The sequence below is a fragment of the Numida meleagris genome, chromosome 1, assembly GCF_002078875.1.
Source record: "Numida meleagris isolate 19003 breed g44 Domestic line chromosome 1, NumMel1.0, whole genome shotgun sequence".
Lineage (NCBI taxonomy): Eukaryota > Metazoa > Chordata > Aves > Galliformes > Numididae > Numida > Numida meleagris.
In genome coordinates, this window is record NC_034409.1 from 82,084,315 (window position 1) to 82,093,668 (window position 9,354).

General features: G+C 40.5%; 1 protein-coding gene across 11 annotated transcripts in view; it reads left to right on the plus strand.

Moving 5' to 3' along the window:
• Nucleotides 1-9,354, plus strand: part of TTF2 (transcription termination factor 2) — a 52,931-nt gene that overhangs the window by 9,426 nt on the left and 34,151 nt on the right. For 9 of the 11 annotated variants that reach the window (XR_002439541.1, XR_002439513.1, XR_002439522.1 and 6 more), the window contains exons 14-23: nucleotides 264-417; nucleotides 1,143-1,234; nucleotides 1,942-2,024; nucleotides 2,923-3,062; nucleotides 3,817-3,987; nucleotides 4,464-4,522; nucleotides 5,277-5,430; nucleotides 7,029-7,111; nucleotides 8,069-8,143; nucleotides 9,035-9,219. Coding sequence is in view for 2 of the 11 variants with exons in the window: in XM_021399596.1 (XP_021255271.1) it covers nucleotides 264-417; nucleotides 1,143-1,234; nucleotides 1,942-2,024; nucleotides 2,923-3,062; nucleotides 3,817-3,987; nucleotides 4,464-4,522; nucleotides 5,277-5,430; nucleotides 7,029-7,111; nucleotides 8,069-8,143; nucleotides 9,035-9,176 (1,153 nt within the window). In the remaining 9 variants the exon portion in view is untranslated. Of the gene's footprint in view, nucleotides 1-263; nucleotides 418-1,142; nucleotides 1,235-1,941; nucleotides 2,025-2,922; nucleotides 3,063-3,816; nucleotides 3,988-4,463; nucleotides 4,523-5,276; nucleotides 5,431-7,028; nucleotides 7,112-8,068; nucleotides 8,144-9,034 lie in introns of all 11 variants that reach the window. The other 2 variants (XM_021399596.1, XM_021399577.1) reach the window with 2 other exon arrangements.

Here is a 9,354-nt window from a genome sequence, read left to right on the forward strand (position 1 = left end):
TTCTTGATGTGCTTTGTTTGAGGCATAATGGGCTAAGAGGATGTTATGGGTATAGAATCAGAAAGTCACTTTCGCTATGCTAGTGATGGTCAGGCTTTTGAGCAAACAAGTTGTAGATGTCATTGAAGTGGAAGTGTTTTACTGCTCCTTGCTGAATTGGAAATGGATTGGTTTGAATAACAAGGAATTTTGTTTTGGTCGCTCAGGAGAAACTGAAGAGCTTCTCTTCTCTTGGTATGAAGTTCCCTTACCTTCTATTCTAGGTTCTTACGTTGCTCTCCTTTTGATGAATACAAGGTGTGGAAGTACCAGGTAGATAACAACACTAAGAAGGGAGCAGATAGGCTAAGCCTTTTAACCAGGAGCCTCTTATTACGGAGAACTAAGGACCAGCTGGATCCATCTGGAAAGCCCTTGGTAAGACCTAGACAATCATCTCCTCATTTTCCCTGCAGCAGCCAGTTAGCTCTTCACATGCATATGTTTGCTAATGGGTGGGTTTTCCTGGCTACTGCACTCTCCTGAGCAAGAGGAATAAATCCCTGCGGGATGCTGTGTCTGTTTATCCAGAAAGCAGAAATATATAGAAGAATGAAACCTTCTAGTTATAAATCGAGTGCAGAAGGGAACGTGTCAAGCAATTGCAAGTAGACATCCATTTAGTGGAGAGCTAGTCTAGGTCTCTGAGTGAAATCTCTGAGCTAAAGCTGCAGGGTGTGAAATGGGTTTGGTGTGTTCTGGGGCATTGGCTTTCTCCATTATTCCTTATAGGTCATCGGTGTGTCTGTAAGACTTCAGAAGGTGTAGTTTTGTTTACTGTCTGATTCTGAATGGGGAACTGAGAAGCTACTTTTGCAATGCAATAAATTAATTCCTCAGTGGTAGCTATACAGCAGCCTATTCTTAGTTTTCATGCCTTTTGTTATGACTTGGAATAAAGATTTTCATCCTGAGTGTTAACCAGGCTACTCAGAATTCTGTGCATATCTGTGTCGTGTCGTAATTAATATAAATTACTTTGAAAACAGCTGGTTTTTTTTCATTAGAGACTTTGAATGCTATGTTAAGTATTGGGACACTGGTGTTTGTGATGCTGTGTAAGATTTTTTGCATTATATACATCTGATGCTGTGTATCTTCAGGTATCTCTGCCACAGCGTAGCATGCAGTTGCATCAGTTAAAACTTTCAGCAGAGGAGCAGTCTGTATACAGTGTGCTCTTTGCAAGATCCAGGTATGAAAGTGGAAAGAAATAAAGTATGTTGTGATCTTGTTTCTTACTGATATGAAAAATTAGAATGGTTAATCCATTTTAGATGAGAAAGTCTTTTAGACAAACTCAGGTTATTCTTTTCTCCGTTCTGACTATTTGTCAGGCATAGAATTGCAGAATAGTTTTTGCTGAAAAAGAAAATCTGGTTCCACCCCTCCTTGCCATGGAGGAACACTTGGAACTGTGACAGTAATTCTTAAATTATGATGTCCCAGCACCTGTGTAGGAGACAATTTGTCTTCTGTACCTTGTGATATTTATATGATCTGAAGTTATGCTGGCCTCTCTAGGTGACTGTTAAGCAAACCAGCAGCACCTTGTGTACTCACGGGGTCTCTTTCACCAGTGCTACTGTAAAGAGTTTTCCTTTCTTGTAACTATATTTTTAAAGATATCCTTGTGTATTTTTATGAAGGATGTTGTCGATTGGACCATGGCTCCTGTTATACTCCAGAGTATTCTGATAATCAGACTTACTTCCCTTATGTTTTCCAAAATGGATCTTTCTTTTTGATCTTGTTAAACAAAAACTCATTGTGACTTGAGTATGAGAAACTAAATAATTAACGAAATCTTCCTTAATGCATGGCCAGCTTGCTTGTTAAGATCAAGTGACTCTTGCCTTTTTTCTTGCTGTAAATTCCACAGTCTTTATCTTGTTTTTCCAGGTCAACTCTACAGTCCTACCTAAAGAGGCAAGAGCAGAAAAATGAAGGCAGAGAGCATGCTGGGAGTAACCCATTTGAGAAAGGTTTGAGTATGCCCTTCCATGAAAACATTTGCAGAAGTGACTCTAAGTGCACAGTTAATGAGGAGGAGCAAACCTGGCCCTATGGGTTGTCAAGATTTAGAAATTCTTTGGAAAATGCTTAGCTGCATCCATGCTGCTATGAAGAATTTGGTTTGGGGTTTGAAGCCCCTGTGAAGCCGCCTCCTGCTTAGCTTTCAGGGAAGTCCTTTTTAAGTAACTGAGATGGGAGATTTAGGTTAGATATTAGGAGGAAGTTTTTCACACAGAGGGTGGTGACGCACTGGAACAGGTTGCCCAAGGAGGTTGTGGATGCCCCATCCCTGGAGGCATTCAAGGCCAGGCTGGATGTGGCTCTGGGCAGCCTGGTCTTGTGGTTGGCAACCCTGCACTCAGCAGAGGGGTTGAGACTAGATGATCTCTGAGGTCCTTTTCAACCCAGGCCATTCTATGATTCTATGATAAGTATTGAGGAATCTGAATCAGCCAGTCTGTCCATTTGCTGTGGGTAATAAAGGAAGGTATAAATTAAGGGACACCAAAACAATTATCAAAGTTTGTTAGTAGTAATGGATAGTGACCGAACAGTGACTGAGTGTTCCAAAGGTCTGTTCCTGCTTTTGTGGCTCTGGGAAATTTTCTTAACTTCCCTGGCTCCCCTTCTGAAATAAAGGTGTAATTGCTCAGAGAAGAGCTGTCAGTATAAGAAATATAGTACTTTGATTTGTGTTGTCATCTGTTTTTGTTTGTTTGTTTGTTTTTTAGTTTTGCTTTTAAGGGAGACTGAGTTCCTGTGTTAAAACAAGTGTTTGTGTGCTGGTTCGAAATGCTTCCTGGAGGTGGCTGGGCAGTGCTTGGAAGTGCCTCCAAGATCTCTTGTTCTCTGTTCCTTCTTTGGCAGTTGCACAAGAGTTTGGGTGCAGTCAAAAGGAATTTCTAGCAAGTTCCCAAAGTGCTTTCCAAGTCTCAAGTACTGTCCACGTCTTGTCTATGCTGTTGAGGCTCCGTCAGTGCTGCTGCCATCTCTCCTTACTGAAAATGGTAATTGCACTGTATTGTAATAGTGATGGTGCGGAGGGGTTTATTCAAGTGTTTGCGTAAGTTAATGAACTTTCTAACACTGTTGGATAACTTACCTAGGGGTTTATGAATGGACTCATTCAGTAGGGTGAGCATACACCTTACTGAGTTCCCCAGTGTGAACTGTGAGGGGAAGCTGTGGCACTGGAAATAGCTTTATTCAGATCAAATAAATAAATAAATAAATAAATAGACTTTTAATGGCAAAGAAAAGGATAAGTCCTGATCTTAATCAAGTGTTGAAAAGTGTACAAGTCCACAAGTACAGCCTTTTTCAATGGCTTGTGTGTGATTGAGTTCTGTCAGTGCCTTGATTGAAGTTGCCTCGCATTAAGGAGACTGATTAAGGAGAAGTTTGTTGCTCTGTAGTATAAAGCAGCTGTAAAGTAAGTCCGGATACTAAGAGAACAAGCAGAGATTTATCCTCTAACATCTTGAATCCTACGAATGTTGAGTGATGTGGGATGATTCTGAGACCAGATTGCAGAAGATGGCTGGGCTCTTGTACTTGCCCTGCGAAGTCCGGCTTGGGCTGGAATATGAGGATAAAGAAACTGTTGGTCTGACCCAGTAATGTTTCTTAACGGTGTTGTCTTCATGTTGCCTAGCATAGCTCCTTTCCAACTCACTGACCTCAGCAGATATTGCAGAAACTGTAGATCAGTACTGAGCAGGCTTGGCTGACATCTCTTACTATATTGCTTTTTTCTTGCAGGCTCTGGACCAAGTTAATTTGACCAGTGAAGGCCTTTCTCTCTCCATTGAGGAACAACTCAGTGCTTTGACCCTGTCTGAGCTCCAGGCTCCTGATTCCAAGTCAACAGTCTACCTCAATGGCACAGCTTTTAAAACAGATCTCTTTGAAATCACCAAGGAGAGCACCAAGGTATTCTGATCTTCTGGCCTCCCTTGACAAGCTTGGTTACAGAACTTTTCCTTTCAAATTGTTAATGAATTGTCGCGCGTTGCTAATTGCAGATCAAGGTAAGCTGACAATTCAGGTGTAATCAGAAGTTTGATGGATACTTCTAATAAAGCTGTGAGAATTTGACGGTGCTGATAAAACATCAGTGAAAATCTGGAGCACTGGATCTACAGCAATTTAGGAAATTGTTACGCCTAAGCATGGTGGTTGTGAAGAGCAAGAGGAGAGGTTGCAATAACTTCTCACAGAAATGTTAGACTTTGTAAAACATGTGTGTATGACTCCATTTCTTACTTATAACTATTAAAGTATCTTGAAAGGCTGACCATGGTAAAAGATGCAGTTAAAGAGTTATTTTGATCACTTTCTGTTTCATGAAGTATAGCTTAGAATAGGTTATGATATCAAGCAGACAAATTACTATTTTTTTCTTGCAGGTATCTCACCTCTTAGCTGAACTGAAAACTATTCAGAGTCACTCAGAGTCTCAGAAAAGGTTAGTGAATGTGTACTTTTATTAAGTGACAGCGACTGAGGGAAGCATGTCTTTTGATAGTGTTCGTAGTTTCCAACAATTGAATACAGATCCCGGGAGAGCAAGTTAAGAAGTAGATTAGTGTATATGTAGCAAGGAAGTGTGTGAGGAATATCAAGCTTTGAGGCCCAAGCAGACCCTTTTCCTCTTTTCCAAGTTTGTGCTTGTTTTTTGGTAAACAATGTTGAATGCACTTACAGATATGTGGCTGGAAAGTAGTTACAGTTGTATCATTATGTACAGGGGCTGGGAGGCGCAGTCTCAAAAGAATATTCCTACCGTAAAAACGAGAACGCCAACATTACTCCTGTTCTCTAACAAAAAACTTACTGAACAGTTACTGCCATCCAAAGTGTTTAATCCAAAGAATGTGGGGAGTGAGAGACCCTGAGAAATCCAAGGTTGCAGTTTGCTGTTGATTCATTTTGTGGAAAATGCTACAGCTTGAGAATGGTGGCTGGCAATGTAAAATCCAAAAATAGTGGTGAAAATGGTTACTTTGACTCAAGTTTGTTGGTTATTTGCCCTACGCAGCAGGTTGTGCCACTGCACTTCCTAGCGAATCCATTTCTGAATTGAGAGGGGAATTCTGTGCCCAGATTGCTATTGGGAATAGTGCCTGTATCACTGTCTCCTCTTGGGCGAGACACTGCAATAACCGAGCTCTCAGACTACACACAGAGTTTGTTCTAAACTCCTTGTTCTCTGTCTCCAGTGTTGTTGTGTCTCAGTGGACGAGCATGCTGAAAGTTGTGGCTGTGCACCTCCAGAGAGTAGGGCTGAAGTATTCAATGCTGGATGGCTCTGTTAATCCTAAACAGAGAATGGATCTGGTAGAAGAGTTCAATAACAATCCCAAAGGGCCTCAGGTATGAAATCATGGCAGGGAAGCAGTTACTGGTACTGTTATGAGCAGTTAGTTACTATAGGTGACTTCATGATTTCATTTATTGGCACTGCTTTCATTTGGATATCTAGATGTCAAGATCAACAGGGTAGCTGTTAAAACAGATGTAGAATTTACAATGACCAGGAGCAGCTGTGGAAAGTTCCCTTTGATGTTAACTGTCTGAACTGAACATCTGACTTAGAAATTAGTACAAAGGCTGTCCAAATCTTCAATGTTTTCAAAAGATGTCTTGTAACGTATAAGCTATGGGGCCAGTTAGCTCCATTGAGAACAGGCTGGTTGTTTCCAACTCTTGTCACTGCACAGGAAGATATCTCTTTCTTTATATTCCCTGGTTGCCAAGGATCGTGTAAGATTTTCTTGCTGTTCTGCACCACAGCAGATACCTTGTGCCAGGCTGTAATCTTTTTTGAGAAGAGAGGATAACAGTTGAAACTGTGAATGAAGGCAGATTGACAAGAATATATCTCACTCCAGTATAAGAACAGGGAGATTGGAATTGGGGTGGGATTTCAAAATAAGGTGACTTCACTGTAACTTCTTTCGCTTTCAGATTCTTTTTGTTTTTTTTGTTTTTGTTTTTTTAAATGGTAGTGAACTACAGTGTTTGGGCTCTTCATGAAAATAGTTTCTAGTCTGATTTTGCTAAGGGAAGGAAACTTGACAAATATCTAAAGAAGTCTGAATCCAAATTCATTATTTTTAGTGGTACACTTTGATCTAAACACTGACATCACTGTAATTTAGGCAGGACAGGCTGCCTCTTCTGAGGACGGGTCTGTGACTGGGAAGGGAGTAAGTGATGCATTAGCTTGTTTTTTTTCTTTTTGTTTTCTGGATTTCTTAAACAAGCTGCTATCTGGAAAGCATCTTTCTCCTTCTGGATTTGAACTTAAAAGAAGACTTCTACAAACTATATGAGTAGCTAAGTTTTTAAACAAGAGCAGTGTTTTTTACATACTATGAAATTTAAGTTACTATGAAATTTAGCAATGAATATATATAGCAAATAGGTCTGCTTTTAACTTATTCAGTTCTTTTCTTGGTGTACAAGAATCATCTCTAAATTGATAATCCGCTGTAGTCCCTTTCCTCCCAGCTACTCATCTTTTTCTATACATTAGGTTATGTGTAATCAATGTGAAATGAGTGGCAGGCCATTTCAGTCCAGTTGCTTGTGTTTAAGTAATCCTGATTCTTAATTCATAGCTGGTGCTAATTGGTGCCATTGTTGGCAACAGCCTGTCATCAGAAAGGCCGGTCATTTAAGAGAGAATGAGAGAGGATGAACTTTGCAGTCCTTTCTCTAGTCTGTAAAAATTTGTCAGTATAATAGATATGGAATGTTATGCTGGTCTCTCTTAGAGCCATAACTTCAGTGTCCAGGCTTCTGTGTCTCATTAAGTAACATCTTGGCAGGCTTCCGGACACATGATAAATATGTACGTATAAATGTGATAAACAGTTCCTTTGGTATGATCTTTATTTCAAATTAATGTGGCACATATGAAACATTAATTTTATCTCATTAAATTAATTTTCTTTTGGTCTTTGAAGGTAATGTTGGTCTCTTTGCTGGCTGGAGGTGTTGGCCTGAACTTGACTGGAGGAAACCACCTCTTTCTCCTTGACATGCACTGGTAAGGAAAAATAAAATTTCCATCTCTGAGGAAGTATGTAGGGCATGCTGCTTTCTTCATCACCATGTGTGCTGTGACTTCTGATACAGCTGAGTAGGAAGGAAGCGTTCAGCTGAGTGTAAGGGCTAATGAGTAGTTGTAGAAAAGTGTTTTACTATAGCCTGCCTTCAAAATACTCTGTCTGGGATTTGTCTGTCCAGTGTTCACAGCCACGAAGTACAGTCCTGCTGGGCAAAAATCCCCAGCTTAAATTTCAAGTAGTAATAAAAAAAGGTACAGTAATGCCTACAGGGAATTTGTATTGAAATAATTGTCTTGAGAATAGTTAGTAAGCATAGCTAGCATACCTTGGGCTTCACAGAGCTGTGAAAATAGTGCATATGAGCTCCTGATATATTTTTGCTGTCTCTCATCGTTCAGAACCATATTTTCTTTATTTTTTACTACCCTGTTGGAAGTGGGAACCTCCAAAGCAAGCTAACATGCTTCAGTACATAATCTAGCTATTGGGTAGCATTAAGGAGATATTTCTATAATAAGGAAGCGACTCCCTCTAACTGTGTGCCAAACAGCCATTTCTTACCTAGTGTTCTAGAGTAAAGGCCTCTTTCAGTGGAGTTTGCCTTCCTGCTTCACTCTTAGCCCAGCAGCTACTCAGCTTTCTGTCAGCATTAACTGTTGGTCAGAAGTGAGGGGCTGTATGGAACAGTGGTCTAATTCAGACAGCTGATTTTGTATGGAGTTGTAGCAGGTTACTACCCAGTGCAAAAGGTTGGGTGCACACTGGTCATCAAGCTAGTAAAGCCGATGTAACCTGAGAGGAGGCTGTAGTTCTACAAAGGAAGAAAACAGGAGGCTCTGGAGGTAGACAAAAAGAGTCCAGTATGAAGGCATTGGTATTTCAGTAATTCCTGAACGTAGCCTAGGGGCTTATGTGAGCTGTTTCTTTTCTTGCAGGAATCCTGCACTCGAGGAACAGGCCTGTGACCGCATTTATCGAGTGGGGCAGCAGAAAGATGTTGTGATACACAGGTCAGGACCTCTCTTAGCAGTAAATGAAGCTGTTAGTCATGCGCTGTCTTGTCTGGCTTTAGTTTGTGAAACAAGACCTTCTTCTGAGGCTTGTTCCCTTACGTGAGGCTAGGCACAAAGTCAGACAGTGGGTTTGTGGGATGAGCACGTGAGAGAACGTGCTCATTTCTTCTGGCTATTAAATGTCAAACTTTTTGGTCTTAGTGGTCGTGGTGCTAAACATTTAAAAAGAACCAAACCGTCTCTTTGGCTCAGGAGTAGCCACATCTCTTCCCTACCTTCCCTAAGCAGATCTGTCTTGGGGAATACAGTCCTATAACTAAGCATTGTAAGATGGCTGGGAATCTCATGGCAGTATGCACTTGTGGATCCTCATTGATGTTTTCAAATTGGTATTCCAGAGGTAGCCACTTTGCTCCCTAAGCCTGGACCTGTCTAATATAAGTAGCATATAGAGCACTGATTAGAAGTGGCAAGGTTGGCCTATAGAAAAAGCATCTGTAACGTTAAGGTAGGGAAAGGCTAGCTCAGTTATTGTAAATGCACAGCCAATTCAAAGCACCTGAATCTGAGACACTAATTTGTGTATAATGCTTTTAGTGTAATAGGTGCCATCTGTTATCAAACCACCATTATGGGAATTTATCATAAAATTACTGTTGCTTCAGATGACTGAAGTTGAGGATTAAGTTACATCAGAGTTTTATTTGGAATGTTATAACATCTATGTGGAACTGCTATTTTCTGTGGACAGGAATATTTTGTCAGTCGCACACTAGGCTGTTAATATTTGAGACAAACCTTTGGACAATTTACTGAAGAAGTTGTCAGCATTCTATAAACTGTAAGTTTTTCCCCAGCAGTTGATGTGATGTGGCTTTGGGTTTTCAGGTTTGTCTGTGAAGGAACGGTAGAAGAAAAGATCATACAACTCCAGACCAGGAAGAAAGGTCTCGCCCAACAGGTGCTGTCAGGCAAAGGGGAAACCTCGAAGCTCACTCTGGCTGACCTCAAAACTCTCTTTGGCATCTAACTGTCCTTTGCAATAGAAACGGAAAGTGATATTATACCTGCAGGTAACTGAGCAGACTTCAGCAAAGGACTGCTGTTCTAAAGCGGTCGTTTATTTTAAACAAATAACTACATTTTTGTAACTGTTCTAGGAAGAAGAAAGGTTACCAACATTAGCAAATTAATACAAAAATGAGATT